This window comes from Epinephelus lanceolatus, chromosome 10 (genome assembly GCF_041903045.1).
Source record: "Epinephelus lanceolatus isolate andai-2023 chromosome 10, ASM4190304v1, whole genome shotgun sequence".
Classification (NCBI taxonomy): domain Eukaryota; kingdom Metazoa; phylum Chordata; class Actinopteri; order Perciformes; family Serranidae; genus Epinephelus; species Epinephelus lanceolatus.
The window spans coordinates 37,542,709-37,565,138 of NC_135743.1; the positions used below are offsets into that span (position 1 = coordinate 37,542,709).

Below are 22,430 nucleotides of genomic sequence, written 5' to 3' on the forward strand. Positions count from 1 at the left end.
TGTTTGGTAGGAGGAGGTGCCCACAGTACTGACATCAGTGACATATCTCCTCAGTAGAAAGCAATTCCTCTGAAAAGTGATGACAACACCGTCGCTCGGTGGGTTAATGGGAACACAGTTTAAGTAATGATGACAGACTTCATAATGTCATTTTTCATTGCTGTGAGTGCTGCAAACACATCTCTGTTAGAGGGGAGGCAGAAATCTCAGAGGAGGATACAGTATGTCAAAACCTGGCCAAAGAAAACAAACACTATCTGCACGTCTACACACCCCCAGAGGTAGGGGGCAATTGTTGGAAATGCACATGGTGTTGTATTATTCTCACCCATCATGGTTGTATGATGCCAGTACGACACTGGGGCTGGAGTAGGCGTTGCTGGTGACCCAGGTGCAGTGGACAGCAAACATCATGAGCAGCATCAACATCAGCATGGTGACTATGGACTTGATGTTGGGGCCCAGGCCCTCCTCAGCTTTCTCCTGCTCTGATACATGTTTGCGCACCTTACCGGCCTGCAGGGGACAGTACACACCAACAGGACACCATTTGTAAGTGTTGCTGAAACTCTAACAAGACAGGAGCTCTGTAAAAATGAGCTGGAAATATACTGTGCTAGAAGACTGTTAATTGTCCCCACTGAGAGAATTCTCAGACTGCTGTAGCCGTTTTATAGTGTCTCATCTAAACAATGCTTTTAAGAAGACCTGTGATAGTGTGATTGGTAGGTAACATTACTCCCACTGCATCGACTTGTAAGGAAAGTGGCAAAATGACAAAAACATTGGACAGCAGTGTGATTTGGTTTCCCCGAGGAAGCAGAGAAAGACAAATGAGGATACAGCTCGTTTAATTACAAACACACAACACAATGTTTTCAATTAAAAGTGCTACTCAGATGGGTACATTGAAAATGACTGAAAATGTTGTTTTTGTAATGGTCATAGTGGGATGTCATGCATTTATTATGCCTGCATGTTCTGGCGCTGGTTACATATATAAGATGTTATTGTATTCTGCTGACCGTGTGTCTACAAATATAATGCTTGGTGACTTGTGAAGTGGTTTGCTTCTTGTATTGAATATTTCTGTACCAGTGGCTACAAAATTAATTTTTGATGAGTGTAGGAAACAAAATCTGACACTTGTGATTTCTCATTAATGTGACAAGAACTTTTTTATCATAGAAGACACATCTGGAATAGACACAGGAAGTGAAACATTCATGAGATGAATTGGTGTATATGAAAGCCAGGTCTGAAAAACATTATGTATTTGAGTTATAGCAGTACTTATTGGTTTTATTTGGCCACTTTGGGGCAGCAGAAGTTGTAAATGCAACACTAGCATATTATTAGGTTATAAAGTTGTTTAATTTGTTAAGTCGTTAGCAAACATTTGTCTATTTACACATCCAGCAGACGTGGAGCAACATTAGCCTTCATTTGAAGCTGTGTTTCTGTTATGGTCTCACAAAATCCTGAGAACAATATCTGGCTCTTCAGCTGCTAACTGCAAGTCGCTAACTTTGTCCTATTACTGTCTGATGGACAGGCAGTGGCTTTAACACATGGATCTATCATTAGATCTGGATACTAGATCCCAAGATGGTGCCTATTCAGTCTAAGGAGAACTGCTTGCCTGGCGCACACGCCACTGAATATGCGTAGCTTTGTTTCTCCCGCTGGCCCCACCCACAAGTTCCTGCTTGAGTCACAGACTTTACACTGCGATGATGTCACAGATTTTAAAATTGCTTTTCACCAATTGAGGAAAGTTTTTCAAATATAAAAACTTATTGGATCAAAAATTCATAATAGGAAGAGTCATAATTGATCTTGTTTGGATTTCATGGTGTCCTGTCAAGAGTTTTACAAACATCTTTTCAACAGTGGTGGCCTATAGGGAAAATGTGTTTTGGGTTGCAGGTGACTTTTTCACTGCAATTTATCAAGTGGCCACTGGGATTTGTGAACAAGGCTCAGCAGCATTTTTGGGGGCCTGGTTTATCAGAGCTTGTTCACTAAAATCAGCTACCCGCTACCGCTAGAGATGACGCTGATAAAAGCTGTGAGAGTGAACCACAACAGTAAAGTTGCAGGCTGTAAAACCAAAACAATAAACTAAAAGACGCTAAAACGCTCCATTGAGCTGAGGTGAACTGCAGCAGATGGTGATTATTTTCTGTGGGATGGTCACTACAGGCAACTCCTTTAACAGCACACACTGTCATCAGATTAATATGAAAAGACTGAATGATGTTATAATTTGGTATTAGGTGTGCAGGCTATATGATTTAATGGTGTTGTATATTGTGTATGGAATTGTATGACACATTATTAAAAAGAGAGTGGCAGGGAAATTCTCACTTTTGAAGGGAAAAAGAATCATCCTTGTTTGGAAATTAAACACATGTAATATATTAATGCTTTGAGCATTTTAGTCATGCAACAGCACTATGTATGAAAAACGAATGAGCCATTAATTTCATAAGAAACAAAGCTGACACTAGAAAATGAAGGTACTCAATTTTGACAGTTTTTTCTACAATGATATAAATAATGATTCAGCATTGTGTCTTACACTGTACACATGAACATCAATCTACAAAGATAACAGTAACTGTACAGTGACAAATTTGGTAGTTTAACGTACCTCAAACTACACGATCACATCACACACATTCTGATGTTTGCTAACCTTGTCATAGAGGTTTCCAGCATTCTTCCTGTCATCCTCGTCGCTGCTGTCCTCTGCAGGTGGGCTCTGCCTCTTCATGTCATCTCCCAGGTAGTGTTCAAAAACGCTAGAGAAGGCCACCGCCGACAGCATGCACACCACCGGAGTCAGAGTCAGCATCAAACGGACCATTACGCCAGCAAAATACACGGCGCTGATGGCATACAAGGCCACTGGTGGGAGAGAAGCAGAGAGAGAGAGAGAGAGAGAGATAAGGAGGTTACAGGTGACCAGGATTTAATTTTAAACTTACTTTAATTTAATGCTGTCAAGTCATTTCACAGGTGCACTGCCCCCATCTCTGCTGTCTGACCTGAAACTCATGCCTTCCTTTTCCCTTTTTTCAGCACTATGCCTCTGCTCAGGTTGGATCAAAACAGAAAATGTACCAAGCAGAAAGAAAAGTACGGCACATAATCAAACACTAACCCTGATGTGTTTGTCTCTAAGTGGAGTGTTTTTAGCTGAACTGAGATCAAAAGTCATGATGAAATGATCAGGAGGCTACAGGTACAGAGCAAAAAAAGAGATGAACATAGAATCTGACAGAGATACAGTGAAGGAGAAAAAGAAAGTAAACAAGAAGGCAGAGGGAGCAGGGAGAGGGTTCATTCAGTCAAAGGAGGGCAGCAGAAGACTGGACTTCATATTGGCAAGTAGAACCTGACCTTGATATTACTGAGCAATTTAAACCCATCATAGATTTATTATATTGGTGTATATGTGTTGCTTGTAAGTAACAAGAAATTGCAGTACAGCAACGCCAAAGATATGTCTGAAAAGGCATTTTTAGTTGACATAATGGTTGAGAGAAGCTTTTCTGTAGCTTGCCTTGAATAGACAGAACTAAACGTGGCAGAAAATGAACCATAAATATAAAGACATTAATTAGTAATGTGACAAATCCAATCAAAAATTCATGCAATACTCGTAACACAGGCTTGATGACACTACACAACTAAATTTAATGCTCAGTAGTTTATCCTGGTTCCGATTTAAAATACAATAAAAAAAAGTTATACACGTTTATTTTTATGTGTTATCCTTCTAATCTCAATTTACATATACACATATAATTTTATGTGCCCTGATGTTTACAATGTTATAGAAACTAATTTAATCTCCAGTGAAGCTTACTGTTTAAATGTAGTGTTATACCTGCTCCTTGCACCTGATACAGCATGTATATTTCACTTTCTGATCATTTAAATCAAGTCATCACAGTACACACAGACAGAGTTACAAACAAAGCCTACAGTATGCATGACAATGGTAAAAAGATAATGAGGCAGTGGGAAGATCAGAAAGCGAACTGAGAGCGGTGAAAAGAACACAGGGGGATGTGTGACACCTGTGGAGATAAAGAGCAGAAAGAGACAAACAAACAAACACAGAAGTGTTTTACAGACAAGTGCCCACACACCACTGCTGCAGCTCACTGCTGTGGATGCAACAGATGACAGACGCTGCTGACAAATACATTATCAACAAATATGGCCTGCATATGCGAGAGACACTGCTCAGATACAGTAGCTGCTCCACTGCTCCCTCGTCCAACATAGGAGTTATTAGACTGCACAGTGAGGTTTAAACACTCTCAGCTATGTTTCTATTTAAAGGGGAGACGTTTTTGAGAGATTTTATGTGATACCGTACCAGTCGATCTGCACATTCTGATTTCCAGCCACTATGAGTATGTAGTATTTTTGTAACAGTTCGACTAAGTGAAGTTTAAAAGAAATATGCTGTCGATACTGGAATGTACTGAGCGGGACATTTTAGAAAACAAACTCAACAGTTTGATAAGAAACAACAGCACAAACACAAGTGAGCCTGCAAATGACAAACGATACGAGCAGCAGCAGGAGCCTGAGAGCTGGACTCTCTACACTGTTTAAGATCATAATTTTCACACACTCACTGAAAGAAAAAACAATTATCTAGCACACGATTCACAATAATGGTCTGTCGGTGATATTCTTAAAATGTGGTTGGGATACCAATTGTTTGACTTCAAAGCCAATGCTAAGTTAAATCTGTACTATATGCCATGCCAGGTTGTATCACAATTCCAAGTGTTACTGATACAACAGGAAAAAATAGCTCTGACAATACTAAACATAATAAAAACTCCAGATGTGTAACTGCAGCTCAACAGTGTGCAACATCACGCCAGTTAGAGAGTGCAGATGGAACAGAGACCTGCTTCTTTCAGAGACCGTCAGTACAGTGCTTAAGTACACCAGAGAACATAAGTGTTGATATGTACATGTTGAAAAGAGCCCTTCCCAGTGCCTGTAGGCTAGTATAGTGATTACTACCAAAAAGAGCCCAAATTCAGGTGAACCACACACAGTCTCCTCACGACATGACGTCACCAGCTGCTGCGTTCAAATGGAACTTGTGACACCAAAAGGCGTGTACACAAAATTGTGAACTCTGAGCTCTCAGAACGTATTTACAGGGTCACGTGGACTCGTGAATGCAGTAAACAGGACCCCATTTGAATGCAGCAAGATGTTACCCACGTTTTTAAACACTTGAGCGCTCAAATGATCCAAAATGTGGAAACTATTTAGTTAAATTGAGGTAATGACTTATATCTCATGAGCATGATTTAATAAACGTGGCCTTGATTTATTTAGATTTTTCTCTTAATGGCCACTCCTGCCCTCTGCACAAATGTATAATGTACAGTATACCATCAAATTATGATTTTATTTTTTTATTATTATTATTTTTTATTTACTTTTATATACTTTATCAATCCCAAAGGGGGAAATTCAATATTTTCACCCTGTTGTCATATACATATACATATACACACACAGGCCCGAAATACACATACACACATGCACAAACAGGACCTATACATGCAATAAAGTGATTTCCAGTGTTATGTCAGCTCTATACTGGTTACACTGGTAATTAAATTTGACAGAATTTGATCATTAATAGGACAAAAACCCAAACTTGTCACAGACAGAGAGGATGATATTCATCAACAGTGTTTTGAAGGTTACTTTAAAACCATAGTAGGTTCCAGATTACTAGCTAACAAATGTTTCAAACTGGGCAATAAAGTGGAGAACTATCCAGAAATAGACTCTGCTAAAAAAAGAACATTCCTGCACAGTGAAAAGATGGAAAGCAACATAATGAACGTTATATTCTTTATATAAACTTTTGATTAAACAGAATATATTCAGATGTAAGCTCTTTGTAATCACCACCATTTTGATGAGTACCTGTAATTCAATTTTAATTACTTTTTTCAGTGAATGTAAGTGATTACAATTTCTTTTTTGTAATCTATTTATGTGTAACTAGTTACTCCCCAACGCTGCTCATAAACTTAGTGCCAAAGTTTCACTTGAGGGACAGAAGTCATAAAACTGGTGAAAGCTTGTTTCTTGTTATTGTGGGAACTTTATTGACAGCAATGGTACTCTAAAGCTCATTGTCTCTGTCTAAACCACAACAGCACTCCAACTAATGCTGCCTTGTTTATTAATCTTTCAATACTGGATGATAGATTGTATCTAAAGTACAACTGACAAGTTCTACAACTTTGTCAATAACCGTGTTCTAAATTTGTTATTATTCCATGCAACGGCTCTTACCGAAGACACGTTCATCATTGATGTTCTTAATGCAGAACCAGAGGCCTGCTGGGAAGGTGCAGACGAGGATGTGGAGGTCAAAGAAGAAGGACACCCAGGTGGTGGGCTGGTGCTCAGATACTGATGCTATAATGGGAATGTGGATCTTAGCATATCTGTGGAGAACATTAAAGACATAAAGAAGTCAGACACTGCAAATTAAGTATGGTTAGGCAAAGAAGGAGGTCTTTATAATGACACTATCAAACTGTAAATGTATCATTAATGCCAAACGACCCTGTTCCTTCTTATAAAAGACATAATAGTTCATTGTATTCCCTTTAATTTCCACTTGACTCACTCTAAATGAACCATTCTCATTGATAGTAAAGCTGTGATATTTTATTCAGCATGGAGGAAAATCAAGAATGGCTGATGTCATTTATAATGACCTCATTACTTTTACTGCACTGCAGCAAAACTTAATTTCCTTTAAAAATATACTCGTGTGCACGGTAGGCGTGTGCGCCAACACACAAACATATGTGGACATACACTCAGAGTTTTAGGGTTTTACAGCTGATGCTGCAGTCTGGCAGTTCTCTGTAAGCCCAGATCTGGGAAGGGAGAAAGGGAGCATTATCTGTTTAAGATTTTATGATGGGGTTGAGTGACGCCTGACTGTGGAACTGCCAAAATGCTTTTTATGGTCAAACAGTGAGTGTTTAGTGCTCTTGGGATACTTGGCGTGCATTCGATGTGTCTGTTTGATCTGGCTAAAACATGAGAATGTGACTGAAAAATTAAAGGGGAAAATAAACTGAATTTGTTGAAACAGTGACACTTTCACTCTGGCACATGAAAAAAAATCATCATCCTGAGTATGTGTTTATTAAACAACGTTTGGACTAAATCAAAAGTTGGACTTCATAGTAGATCAATAAGTAGACAAGGTGGAATGAATCTTAATCGCCCCATTGTCTCCTACAGTTTAACAGACTTAAATGTGCTACTGTACATAATTATTATCAGCACTGCTGTAAAGTCTGTAATCCACTGCAAACATACAACACATCTATTGTGACGACTTACCCAGTATCCCAGAGGGAGTAGAAGCGCCCACTCCATGGAGCAATGTACCCTGAAGGTTAAACACACACACAAACCATATGGACTCAGTCAGTATATACTTATAGTGCATTAAAACAAACACGTCTAACCAGCAGCCCACACAGACACACCTGTGAACACACACTACAGTTGACGGTCAGTGGTCTGTGTACTCTGTCACGCATCAGTGGATCGCTTGATTGATTTGTAACATTCCTCCTGCATGTATTGATCATGTAATTGTCGCTAATGTGTGTGTGTTGCTGTGCTGCAGACATGATGAGCTGTAATGAGCTCTCTCTGGCCGCCTGGCCGCTCAGCTCACCAGTCCAATGATAAATGAGAACACAGAGAGCAATCACCACTAGTTAGATAGTCAGCAGGTGGTCCTAACACACACACACAGACTATAGGTGTGTGATATCAGTGGATGGCTGACTCCAACTATAACCAGCTATTGCTTTACATGCAGCCTTTAATGGCTGTTGGGCCTCAGATAAGGGTTTTAATTTACTGCGACCACACTCATCACTATTATAATATTATCAATATACAATACTATAGCTTCAGGTAACTGTGTAAAAAGTCCAGTGTTTCCTCTTTCACCATACAGGCCTGATGGGCTAACGGGACCCACCGCCAGGACAAAAAAATATTTTTACCACTTGGTGGTGAACGTCATGCTAATATGCTGATGGATCCAGTAATTTTGTGTTTTTTGCTGAGCTAGACCAGAGAATGTTCAATTAAAACAACCTAGTAATGCCGTTATTCCCTCATTGCTCTCTGTAAAGCTTGCTGGAAGCGATGTATACATGAAGTGAGCACTGCACTGGACTCTGTTTTTTTTTTTTTTTGTTAAAGAGGCTTTTAAATGCTACATTGCTTGTCAACAAGCCATCATATGGTAAATTAGGAGGCAGTTTGGCCATGTGTGCTCTGATTAATTTGGCATGCAGTTAACAAACCAGTCATAATTTAGTTTTAATGAAAAATGAACTCTTGGCATTTGCTCCTGGTGTTCCTCACCACTGTTTTGGAAGAAGAAAATAAATGGAGTAACAGACGAATCAGCTTTAAAAGTGACACATTTTCTTTCTAAATAAGTGCTGTTTGGTGGTTCTACTTTAAGCCCATGAGAGGAGCGGTTCATGTGAACTTCGTTAAGTAACTGATAGTTATTTGGAAAAGTAACTGATAATTATTTAGAGGGTGGGTCCAACTGAGTGTTTTTCAAATGGAAGCTCCCACTCAGCCATTAGCAAAAAGCAAAAAAGCAGTGATGCAGGTCACCGTGGTGATGCCTTCCCCTCCCTCACCCCCCAACACACTCTGTTTCTGACAGTGTGAGCACAAAGAGTGAGGAAAGTGTTAGCTTAGAAGATTTGAGCTTGGGGGTGGAAGATGCTGTTATTATTCTAATTCAACCTTTTTTGACTAGGTGAAGACACACTGAGATTAAATATAATGTAATACTGCTGGAGTAACGGTACACAGAGGCTAACAGTATACTGCTGTGGATGCCACATTAGTTTGGTCTTGAAGGTCACATAATAATACAAACTAAACGATCAGAGGAGAGGCAGCAGTAGACTAGCAACCCGTCATGTTCTCATGGTAAAGTTACTTATTCTGTCAGAGGAGTCTGGTAGCCACCAGGGGGGAGCAGCAAAATGTATTTTAGTCAACTAATGATGGCATCACCTTAAAACAAAATCAATATTGGTTCAAGAGTACTCTATATTTAAATTATTTTACGGCTTTATCTTGCCGTCACACAGCCCTTTCGAATGGGGTACTGAAGCTGTTACATCACCATCTTCAAAGGCACCAGGCTCTATGGACAGAAACAGTAATCTGACCTCACAGCGCATGGGAGTTGCTGGTCTACCGCTGCTTTGCAGCTACAGGATGATATAAAAAACCTTAAAGGAAAAAAATAAATAAATAAATAAACAACTGAGTTGCTCTTTAAAGAAACTTTAAAGTAAGGATAGACCGATACATCGGCCGGCTGATACATCGGCCGGCTGATATATCGGGCCGATATTTGAGTTTTTTACTTGTATCGGCATCAGCCGATACGCACGTGGGTTCACGGATTTATTTTTCCCTGGCACTTTTTTTCATTTGAAAGTATGTGGTTAAGTTGAACAAAGCTGTTGAATCCTACTGTGTACAGTAGTTGTTGTTTTATTTATGCTTCAGCTTAAATATTTGTTTATTTTATAAAGACATTACTGGAAGATTTAAGAGCACTGAACTCTTTTTATTTGAATGTATAACAATAATAATAATAATATTCTACCTGTTCTAACTCAACTTTCCATCTTGTTTTAGTATTTTTTACTGTTCAATAAATGTTTCTTATTTTAAACTTGAGACCTGTAATATTTGTTATCATTGTGTCTTTTTTTTGATGTAAATTGAGGGAGCAAAAGCAGTATCGGCCCCAAATATCGGCTCAATAAAATCGGCAGTCCATAATCGGTCATCGGCTAAGGGTGATGGAAAAAAAGCAGTATCGGCATCGTCCCTAAAAAATCCATATCGGTCTATCCCTACTTTAAAGATTTGGTGTGGTGGTAGGTGGTAGAAGGAGCCTCCCCAGCCCATTCACCAGGTCAGAGCAGTCAACCGAGGGGAGGACTGAAGGTACCGTGTAAATTAAATAACTGCTCCAAATTCTTTTAGGACCTTACTCCTGGGAAATATGTAAAACGATGCATAACTGGGCACCCCGAGCTGTTTATATTCAAATGGGACCCAGCCACTCAATGTAGAATCAATCAATCTGACAAAAAGCACAGTGAAAATTGTGAAGCTTTTCCAGAGTAAAAGATGTTGTGTACACAGCTTTGTTTTTCTCCTTTGACACCAAACTGAAATGCAAATTCATATTAGCTGTTACATTTGCATGGCAAATTCTCCAAATTCTCTAAAACCCAAGGGACTAGTCAGCTTAACTGTAGCCTGTCTGCACAGTAATGATGTGGTATGCATGTCCAGCTTTGTATTAAAACCACTAGGCATGTGACTGAGTAATCTCGCCACAGAACAATGAACACAAATGTGGTAGCTTCATTTTTCATTTTCCATAAGCTGTTTTTCCTAGTGCAGAAAGTGGATGTGAGACTGATTCAGACGACCTTCCCTCTGAAAGCCAATGTGAACAAACCTGTGTAAGTCAGATAGATGACAGAGAGGAAAACCACTCCAGCAGCCAGAGAGACTCCCAGGAAGAACAGAGTCTGGAACTCCTGCCGGGTCAGTCTGTCCTTCAGGTACTGCAGGAAGGCGTAGACCTGAAGCAGCACAAACACACCTACAGAGATAGAGCACAAACAAAACTGAATTAAAAATGTGACATATTTTCATTGCTCAAGCAGTAAATAAACTGTTAAACTTTGTTTCTACTGTAACTCTGTCATTAAAGCATATTTAAACCCCCCTTTTCAACATGCTTTTTATGTCATTTAAATATGAACCAATCATTTTCATAAAGAAATGAGCATTTAACAACACTTAAAGGCATCACATCCACTTTACCTACTCTTTACTGGAGTGTTTCAGTACTGCGCATATCTGAATAATTTAAGGCATCTTAGCAGGTAATATCGGAGTGTGCACTTTATTTCCACTGTACTGTCATTGCCCGTCAAGATAACACTGGCACTGCCAAGCTGCTGTGGGCGCTGGTATTATGGAAACTGTCTCAGGTGAATGGTTGAAGATTACCTCATCATCATGACACACTCCAGTTTGAGGGCTCATACACAGATTGCATTTCTGAATCTAATTTTGTAGCAGATATATGATCATGACTGGGGAAAAAGGTACTTTAAAAGGAAAGGGTCACATTTTTCAAGTCTATCTCAAAACAATACTGACATGCACTTATGTTCATTCATCAATATCTATGTAACAGATGAAGGGAAAAATACACTGTCCTGTGTGATAATCCATTCTAAGGTTCAGCTGAAGCTAATGTAAAGCTAAATGTTGCTTTATGTATAAAAATAAAGTTAAAACATATTCCATAGGCCTGAAGTAAATGCATATTATTGGCACTTTCCACCCAGATCACAGGTTATTGGTTACTGACCTGCTGCGGCCATGTGTTCACTGGTCCTGATTGGCTGAAAGCCCACAAAGGGGATTTGCATGGACAAGACCAGGCCGATGATGTAGAAGGTGCTATAGGCTGGAGGGAGAAACAAGCAGTTAAGACAAGACACTACTTACTTATTTACTTACATCTGTAGCCCCATCACAAAGCATGCCTCCTGGGCTGTACAAATAGTAATTTCAACTCCATTTTGATATCAATTTGATCTATTACATCCAAAATTACATATCACAATTAGTCTGAGAGGGCTTTACAGCATATGACATCCCTCTGTCCCTGGACCCTCATAGCGGATGAAGAAAAACTCCCCCCAAAAATGCGTCAAAAGTTATGCATCAAAAAGCATCAAGAGACATTGTTTGAGTAAGTTATTGATAGCCTAACTTACAGAAACCTGCATTCCTGCAATAGTCCACCTTCCACCATCTCTTTCCATCTGTCTGTCTCTGTCACTCTCCCAAACACACACATACGAGCTATGGCACTCAGTTCTAGTCAACTCGGTGGAGTGGACAGATTTATTATTGAACAATTATAATCATGTTATTAAGCAATGATAGGCTAATTAAATAGTCTGCTTGGAAAAATTCCGGCCCTTAGACAAATGAAGTTGATGTCCCCCACTCTAGATTTTTCTTACTGTAAACTAATCCCAGGTAACAATAAACCCGTCCTACTAACAAGTGTGTGTGTATCCAAAGCCTGATATATTTTATTCCTCTGAGCCGTAGAGCTCCATTGTTGTTCAAAAACTATTGAATTACATCAGTGAGTCACACTGTTGCACTAGGTGACATGTCTCATTGTGCTGAACGTGGGAAGTGTTTATTTTGACTTAATCCCACATCCATCGTCCTGCTGCTGAAAATATTCACTACAGCACCAAATCAAATCTGCGCCTAGAAATAGTCCCTAACCAGTGCACTGCCTACCTCTGTGAACTCAAACTACAAAAAACAACAGTGCCAACCTGTTCTGGAACATTATATACTTTTCTGAAAATGAAATTACATATTCTGACCCATTTTTAAAGATTTACATTCTCAGTAGGAACCAATGGCTGTGGGGCTGAGAGTCTGTTGAGAGTTGTTGGTTTTGGTCTTTTCTTGATAACAGTAATGAAATATACACTATTGCTGCCTTGTCTTTTGAGTTATCTCACTAAGTAAAAATGTCTCTCTGCAGGTATAAAACACAAAATTGTGCTCACACAGATAGGAGAAATACTTCATACACACCGTGCATAAAATATGTGTAACAAATAAAGTTAGGGTAAGACAATGTGACCTATTATCTGTATCATGATAAATTGTCAGTAACTGTTCACTGTTTAATTATATGTGATTTCAGAAATGTGTAAATATTGGTACTATATTAATAAATTCTAGGAAAGATTTAATAAGGAAAAGAACAACGGCGCATACAAGCGTAGTGTTAGTGATCCCCCCTCTAAAAGTCCTTGACTCAGTACACAAGAACAAAACGCCTTTTGAGCCTAAATCATGACTGACAGTCTAAGAGCGATTAAGCTCCAGAGTTAAAACAATTGACACACTTGGGAATCAGCGGCACAACCAGACAACAGGCTCACTGTGAACACTCCAACTAAACCTGAAAAGTGTTTCAAACAAGCCCTCAAGGGTCAGAAACACCCAAAGAAAGCTTCAAAAACAAAAACCTCAGAAACAAGCTCTGCTGGTCGAACACTGCCAGAGCACAGCCAATGACATCAAAAGGTTAGCTCGCTTAAACAAGCTGCAGTCTTATTACATACTATAGACACAAGCTGAGAATTGTAGACATTAAGAATGGTACATCAGACTAGAAATATTTCAATAAGCTAGATGACTCGACTCTGACCACGTCATGCCTCTTTTAGGTATCTTAACAACCCAGAATAAGATGAAGCAGTTTGATGCAGCAGCTGAAATTTCCTCAAAATTCACAGTTCACTGTTGGACAATCTTATCTTCAACTGATGTGTTAAAGCAGAACATTAAATGGATGGTCGTCACTCTGCACTAAGAGCCAGAACTCCAATCTCCAATTCTGCTGCTCATCTGTGGCTGCACTTAAAATAAATTTGAAAGGCTGAAGCCTCACCAGATCACACCAAAGGGAATCGTGTGGGGGAAAAAAGTCTACGCCAATTTGTGTCTAGGCACAGAATCAAACCTCAACTCTCTCCACTGCTGTCTTCACAAGTAGACATGATTACTATTGGTGTAACACCAAAAGATGTATGTCTCGGTGTGAAAACAGCCTGCTGTTCTGTTGGAGCAACACATACTTTCAAGTGATTTTGTATCTTGATTATCTCCTTGCCTTGACAAGACTGGAGGGAGCAAAGGAGGAAATATTTAGTTCAGATATTCTGCTTTCCAGTCAGCATCAGCCGTCCTTCAGAGATGATTCATGAAGCCCAGCAGACCTCACTGTTATTTACATTTAAAAGCAACAGTTCCAAGGTTGTTCTGACTCAATCACGTTCTCCCTCCGTGGCTGTCGTCTGATGATGACAACATTATTAGGAATGCCAGAGAGAGGAAAATGGAAAAAGATTGCTGTTGACCCAGCCGGTGTCACAAACTGCTCCGTAAAAAATTGATCTAGTAAATTAATGCAAGGAAACACCTTTCCTCAATGGCCCTAATGCACTGAGTTGTCATTTTTCATTCGCCTGTGCAACCTTATGTGATCAAATAGAATTAGACCTGTAATAAATCTTACCTGTGCGAAACTTGCAATATTCAGCTTTTGTTGACATTGTGTTATGGGAGAATTTGATTGAAGTCTGTAATCACTACTGGTGGTGTTCTGCACCATGGTGAAAGATGTTTATCATAATGTGATGTCAACAAAAACTGTAGATGAGATTTAATACAGGGCTGTTGTAGATTTTTGAATTACAGAATAACTTTGATTAAATGCACATTTACACTGATATAAGCAGTAGTGGATGAAGTACTTAGATACACACCAGTCTTGCACTGAAACAGAAAGCATGTTAGTATTATGAGTAAAATGCACATAAATTCAAAAGTAAAGATATTCTGTGCAGAAAAATGTCTGACAGTATTTGTTATACTATTATATACTTATTCTATTTTACTGTTGGTCAATGTGGAGCAAATTCAAACTTTTTTTGGGTGTTATAATCTATAACAACACATCACAATTTATAAACTCTTCATTGGTTTTATAGGTAAATCTTTATCTATAAAGTAACCTATAGCTACGGGCAGCTGTGGTTCACGAGGTAGAGCAGGTTGTCCACTAATCACAAAATCGTCACCTTGATCTTCGGCTCCTCAGCTCTGAATGTCGAAGTATCCTTGGGCAAGATACTGACCCCAAATTTCTCCTGATGGCTGTGCCATCAATGTTTGAATGCATGTAAATGTTGCAGGTGGCAGGAACTACTGTCTTTCTGCCGAACTATACCAACCAATTGTATCAGCCCAGAGGGAAGCGTGCACCTACTGCTAACTCACCTAGCACCACTGGGCTAGCTTATGTTACAGCTCCGCAGAGGAAGATGTCAATAATATTAACATCTCGCACTGCCACGAGCATGAGCCTTTTGTCCATGAGTAGATGCATGCTTTCTTTTGCATGGTGATACAGCTGGCGCGTAGAAAGAAAACAGTTCCTACATGAACCTGCTCACAACAAGGTCTGTGGATTATTGTGAATTCCACAGGGTTCAGTTTTAGGTCCACTTCTTTTTGTCCTTCCATGCTCCCATTGGGAAAAATCACCCAAACTCCCAACATCTCTTTTCAATCCTACGCAGATGATACTCAGATGTATCTATCACTCAATTCCCAAAATCGGGTCACTTAATTACAAAAATGTCTCCAAGGCATTAAAGACTGGTTAGCACATCATTTCTTGCAGTTAAATGAAGACAAGGCACACATCCCACTCTTTGGACCCCGCATGATACAAGTATTATCGCCTAGAACCTCAATCACCTGGGTGTTATCTTTGATGGGAATCTAAGTTTTAACAAGCAAGTAAATACACTGTTGGGTCCAGCTTCTTCAAACTCAGAGCCAACTCCAACATTAGGCATTTCCTGTCACTCTCTGATCTAGAAAGGGTCAATAAAGCACTTAAATCATCCAGGCTGGACTGCTGTAACTTCCTCTACCTCAGCATTTCTCAGGCTACCATCTCACATTTGCAACTAATTTAAATCGCTGCTGTGGTTATTGACAAGGTCCAAGAAACAGAACCACATCGCCCCTATCCTTGTATCCTTACACTGGCTTCCCTATTCATTTCAAGATACACTTCAAAATCCCTCTAGCTATCTATAAATCTCTCCATGGGCTCGCCCCTGCATAGATCTCAGAGCTTCTCAGCCCTTACAGCATCGCCAGACCGCTCAGATCCACCCACTGTTGCATGTTCGCTGTGCCCCAGTGGTGGAAAAGAAAGGCTGGGAACAGGACTTTTTCCTATAGTGGCCTGCTAGAGGCCATTAGCCAGGTGAGCTTTTAGGATGAGCCTTGGGACCCATTTTTATTCTTTGGCTTTTACTTGTGTTTGTACTGTTAGTTCTATTTTTTATCTGATTCCCTGGGTTGAAAATATGTTTAAACTTATTTTAATCTTGTTTAACTCATCTATGCACTTTTATGTCTCTGTGCTTGTCTATCTTTGTTAAGCACTTTGGTGCAAAGCCTCTTTTGTTTTTTAAAGTGCTGTATAAATAAAAAAAGAGTTGAAAAATAAACTTGAAACATGGATTATCCTGAGTAACTGGGTCATGATTTCTGGAAAGAGACATTGCTGTTGAGTTTTGTAAATATTTTTTTTTTTGGTGGTTTCAACACCACAAGCTAAGTGCCATCTAGTTCAATTATATTGGAGAGAAGGCAGACATCTTTATGGCCAATATTTCCAACACTCAGCAACTCACACAAAAACAATCTAGACTGACAAATGGTATTACAGGTAAGAGAAAAAAATACATATTTTTGATTTGCGGGTGAACTGCAAACTAAATGTAATGATATGCGATGTCCTACCTCTCATCAAGTCTAATCTAATCATTTAGTTGTGCTACTGGCAGCCAGGCAGCTCACTTCTGTGGATGAGCCTGGTGTCGCCCTGTTAAAGTGTCCCAGCAGGTGGCACATGGCACCTGCAGTCTAGATGCTGGGCAATGTGATGGCCTCATCTGGTACTAGGAACAAGCAGCCTAGCTGATGCCCGTTTGAGATTTGAGGCATCCATCCAGAGGGTTTTCTATTCTGTTTTTTATTCTGGTGCAGAGGAGACGATGCTGCTCATGTAATGAAATTCCAGTTGGATTTCATTATGGTATATGTGCTTTGTTAGACATGGACGATGAAGCAAGAGAGGGCTGGTGTGTGACAGCAGGTCACAGACTGGACTTCAAATCACAGATGAAGGTATGCATCATTGGTAGGCTACTGGAAACAACTTTGAACCACCTCATTTACTCTGTTGCTGCAGGCAAAATGTATTGTGCTGGTCTTCAGAGAGAGACAGACATTTCACAGCTTCCTTGTCAGGTTAACCTTGCCTGACTTTGTACGTGTCACATCTTGATATGTCATTATTTCCACAGAATTATGATCTGGTACAGTATGTATGGGTTATTGATCTGGATCTGAAACAATGGTACAGTGTTGCGGCATCAGTATGGAGCTGTGAGCCTTGGGTCAAGACTTAATTCATGATCAGTGAGGCGAGTTCAGAGTGTGCGACGAGGCGAGCTCTTTGAAGGGAAGACAGCTTTAATCTTTTTTTTTCCTTCCCTTTTTTCCTGCCTACATTTCCACTTTCCATCTCTCTTACTTTTATCACATATCTCTTCTCTTCTGGGGGATTTGTGTAAACCTGGTATGTGTCTCATTACAGACACAACATCGGTTGCTAGTGAATGCTTTAAGTTATCAGTAAGTCTTTATACAGTGCAGATATGACAAAAATGAATAAGCTACTCTGTTTACTACCCCCACATCTATGTGCATGGCTTTTAGTCTTTGAAAGCAGAGGAAATACAGGATTTGTGTGTGTGTGTGTGTAGGTGTGTGGCTGCTGACTGTACAGTTACTTTGCCCCTTTTGTTATCTGTTTATCCTGGATGTGCTACACTGAATGTCAAATGAGCTAAATTGTACACACCCCACCCCCCTGGTTTATGCCCTTGAATCAATGTCAATGTAAAGTATTTGTGTGTCTGTGTTGGTAAGGGGAGTGTGTATGGGGGCGTGCATGTGCACATGCACATGTAACTCCTAACCAAGGTTTTAGAGGCAGGAAAGAACCAGCTAAATTATCTAAATATGGAGCACATTACTAGCCAAGCATGATTCATTATTGTTGTTTTAACTGTTTTCTATGGAGCCCAAAGGGGGACATGGGAGAGAAAAAACATAGATGGGTGAAATAAAAACAACTAATACTTTTGTGTTCCCCTAAGACATATTTTGAGTCTCTTTTTAGGATTCATGTATATGTGCCACAGCAGAAAAAAGTGCAAAAGGTTGGGTTAAAGTCAATATAGCCAAGATCAGCAGGTGTGCACATTATTAAATACTCTGTCAGCCAGCCATCTGCGCTTATCGCACTTAAACATGATAACAACAGCACAGCAAACAGAACGCATTTCCTCAGGAAAGGTCTAGATGGTTCAGAGCGTCACAAAATGGGCACACATCACAAATCTGTACCCAAAGACAGATGGAGACAGATTTTCCATCAGGTAGTTACTACCACAATGACTGAAATCAAAAATAGAGAAACTGATTTGGTGAGACCTTTTATGATATCAAACTGGTGGTATTTTAACAAAACTCAAATGTTCCTTACCTCATACATGGTCACATAGTTTAGTAATTGATGTGAAACTACAGCATTTGCACTGCAATGGGTTTCAAGGATAAAACATGAGAACTACTTTTGTTAAAAAGAAAGTTGAAAAGAGGCTATGATGAGCTCTGGTATCCAGATGCCTCCTTCATAAAAAAAGCTGAACATAAAGTTACAACTGAGCAGTTTGATGTGTGTAGAGCTCCGTATGGTTATACTGTAGCAACCTGGTAACACTTTCAGGGCATTTAGTGAAGGTAAATACAGTGAACAGCCACGCATAATGGCACTGTGCTCTGGCGCAGCCTAACTTTGGAGCGTTATTTAGCCCCCTCCCCGACAAGCTAGCATGACATAGTTGATACCAATGGATGCCTTAGGTCAGTGATTCTCAACTTACAGCTGACACACAGTTGTCTAATGAACATTGAAAATAAACTGATTCACGCTGGGATTTTTTTTGTACTTTGAATGTAAATAAGATGTCAGGGTACATTGAAAAAACAATTAAATAGAGCTTTTATACCAAAAAGAAGTTCCAGAGGGGGGTCACCCAGAACCCCTGACAGAGGTCCAGGCTAATTATTCATATATTAATTATTAATGTTTGTTTATCAACTGGCCCCTGGCCTCCTGCCATTTTGCAAAAGCAGCCCGGGTAAAGTCAGTATCCCTGCTTTAAGTTGTCTAGTTTCACATGATACTACCTTAACGCTAGCCTCAAACATGAGCACACCACAGCCTCTTTAAGACAGTTATGTCGGCCGAGATTTCCAGCAGTCGGCCTGCCCATGCAATCACAGGATGTGCACGTGGATGTACGTACACCTGCACACCTGTGTTACAGGAGTCCCACGTACACAGGCGTTGCACTAATCACACACAGATGCACATATATACACACATCTCCATGCCCTTTTCTGCACGCGATAGTGTGTGTGTGTGTGTGTGTGTGTGTGTGCTGCATCTCACCTATGTAGACTCTCCTACTGAAGCGTTGCATGAGGAGCAGTACAAATACATGAAGAGGAATAAGGTTGATGATGAACACGTAACCGCCCCAAGCTGACACCTGTGAAATAAACAAAATAAGAGTATTTTCTTACTTATTTAGAACTTTACAAACAGCAGACATGAATGCAGGGGTGTAACAATGTGGAATATGCATTCACACATACAGTGGTCACCTGCAGACTGATGTATGAACATACAAATAAAAAGTAACATACATTTATGATTGGTATATGATTTAGTCTGATTCGTGTTTTTCAGGCTAAATGAAGACGGAGTTCGGTTACCTACACTGGAAGAATAAATATGAGATTATTTCACACCAAGGAGTGCCTTGGTTTTTCTTTTGCATGGTTGCCTGCGTTAATTTGACAGTTTTTGGTTCTTGTTTTTCATACAAAGTCACATACAGTTAGTTTACTGCTTTTTGTCATAATGGGATTTTGATCTCTGTTGAATCCATGCAGTGCTTTCACCTGAAGTAGGTAATCAGTATTGTGAGCCCACGAGTCCCTGCAGGCTGGGAACTGAAGGATGGCTGTATTTCCTCTGTTATTCACAACATACACACACTTCCATAATGAGACAGGTAGCAATCAGAAGCAGGGTGCAAAGCTGCACAGCCCACCGGAGAGCTGTGAAATCATTATGAGCTACAGCGTTAAGGCACGCGCACACACACATGCACACGTTCATAACAGCAGCCCCACACAGGTATAGGCATGTTCAGAACAACACACGTGCACCTCTTTCTAAGCTTGTGCTTTGTGCTTTTTGTCTCCAAGTGTCACTCCCTGTCAGTGAGCAGCTGCCAGAGAAAAGGTATCAGAGCTTACAGAGTGAGGAGTTCAAATGATTCATCACAGATTCATCAAAGCCTGGCTGAGTGATCGGTGAGGAAGGGAAAAGCTCTGGTTTTGTCTGATGAAAATGCCTTGTGTTGATGTGAGGCAAACAAAGTTAGATGGACATCCACAAAATGTTCGATGTTAGCCATCTGTCAGTGGCACGACGGTCATTTTTGGGCGCTGCTGTGATTCTGAGTCAGTGTGTGATCTACACATGGCTCTCCCTATCATTTATGACTCAGACCTGTGTTTAGTATCTGTGTTAGCATTAGGGGTTAAGCTTTAGTGTCATAATAGCACAGAAATGTACAATGTAAAACAAGTGTTTCTGTGTATGTTCTCACCATGTAGAAATAGGAGAGGCAGCATCCAATGGCCCAGAACACAGATCCCGTCTTCACCGACTTCACCTGTAGTTTGCATAAGAGAGCATTAACTAACACACACACGCACAGAGTAAAATCTACATCAGCTGCTTTCATTAAGCTGAGCTGCTTTATCACTTTTCTTCCTTGAGGATTTGCTCTGCTGCTGCTTACCCAACACGACTGTCTGAATTATTCATCATGTTTGGCTCTTTAATGACCTGCACAAAGCAGAGCACCGTGTCCTACACATTTTTACCTTCCCCAGCACGGTGCACAAGAGAAGTTAACAAGGGCTTAACGAGGCTAACGAGCCCCGACTTAACGAAGGCACGGGTTGGAGTCACTGCATTCAGCTGGATGACACTGGAGCTGAGCCAATGAGATGTGGTGAATGTAAAGAAGCAAGAGATGGACGGAACGTTAAGGTAAAGTGAACAAAAGGGAGGTAGAGACTGTTAGAGAGAGATACTGGGAGTAGGAGATGCAATCACTGGAGACTGTTAAGTTATTCTAGTTTTCTGTATGATTTATTCGTGTTGTAATGTATTAATCTGTCTAAAATCCAGAGTATAGAAACAAGGCTTAATGTTTATGTAAACCAGGTTATGCTATCTCCCATCCATCCATACCACCAATTAACAGCATCTTCAAGGCTGCATAACTGGGATAGTGGATTCCTTCTTTAAGTCTCAGTGGTATGCATGAAATGTTGTAGTTGATCATGTACACTAAGAATAACATTAGCTCATATAGCCACATGAACAAACCACTGAGGATCAGTAGGAAGAATAAATCTGTAGAAGCAGAAATAGAAAGCCACATCTGTGGTTAAAGGAAAGAGTTCTTATTTACACAAAAAAAAAAAAAAAAAAAAAATCATATTATGCCTATGATCAGGAACAACATATACAACATTCTCCAGACATTAATGTGTAATCATGAATGAGACACTGGAACTTGTCTTTGGTGACCAACACCCTTTTCCCACAAAAATTAGTATGTGTATGCAGGTTATTTTAAATGCGGGAAGACCTGTTAAAAAAAATAGGTGACAGACAGCTTTCCGACTGCAAGTAGACCAGAGGTAGCCAAGTATGAATTCCTGTTTTTTTATTTTTGGTGTGTCACGTTCAATGACACAAACAGGCCAGAAAAAAGGTTAGTAAAAGAAAGCAGCATGGAGACCAGTGAAAAGGTTCTTTTCTTTTATCTCTCTTACTTACTCAGTCTCTCACTCAAAGTCAGTGGCAACTAAATTTTGGAGACAGAGACAGACGGTATTTTCAGGCAGTCTGTCACTGCATTGCGCTAGCAACGGGGCTAAAACTTGTGACCACTACTTGGACCACCGCAGAGTTATTTGTCCCAGGAGTGAATGCTGATTGTAACCCTTCCCATTAAATACAAAAGCCAGATATTAGCGGGTTATTTGTGGCATTTTGTCCAGTGGCAACTGGGCCTGAAAGAATGTTTATTCTAGTAAGTGAAACTATTCTGGTCAAAATAAAAATGTATTAGTAAGTTAAATGATCTGTTCCTAACATTAGGAACCATCTTAGATGAACACTCAGCTTTACAAGATCACATAAAGAGGTTTAACTTCATGCTCTAAATACTACATCTGAGTTAATTGATTTTTAGCAACAGAGGGGCAGTGACACAAGCTTAAAACACAACGTCAAAAATATATTAACTTTTAAAAGCTGTTACAGCAAACGTGGTCGCAAACAATCACCAATTTACACATCTAGCAGATATAAAGCAGCAGCA

The 22,430-nt window shown here is 39.9% G+C and overlaps 1 protein-coding gene across 1 annotated transcript in view; it reads right to left on the reverse strand.

Moving 5' to 3' along the window:
* The window catches only part of LOC117265913 (dolichyl-diphosphooligosaccharide--protein glycosyltransferase subunit STT3B-like), a 72,655-nt gene that overhangs the window by 7,992 nt on the left and 42,233 nt on the right, over window positions 1-22,430 (reverse strand). Inside the window, exons 4-11 of the mRNA XM_033640725.2 lie at window positions 20,637-20,702; window positions 19,406-19,505; window positions 11,558-11,656; window positions 10,631-10,777; window positions 7,435-7,483; window positions 6,364-6,518; window positions 2,702-2,913; window positions 329-516 (exon numbers count right to left, since the gene is read on the reverse strand). Of these exons, the coding sequence (XP_033496616.1) occupies window positions 329-516; window positions 2,702-2,913; window positions 6,364-6,518; window positions 7,435-7,483; window positions 10,631-10,777; window positions 11,558-11,656; window positions 19,406-19,505; window positions 20,637-20,702 (1,016 nt within the window). The remainder of the gene's footprint in view (window positions 1-328; window positions 517-2,701; window positions 2,914-6,363; window positions 6,519-7,434; window positions 7,484-10,630; window positions 10,778-11,557; window positions 11,657-19,405; window positions 19,506-20,636; window positions 20,703-22,430) is intronic.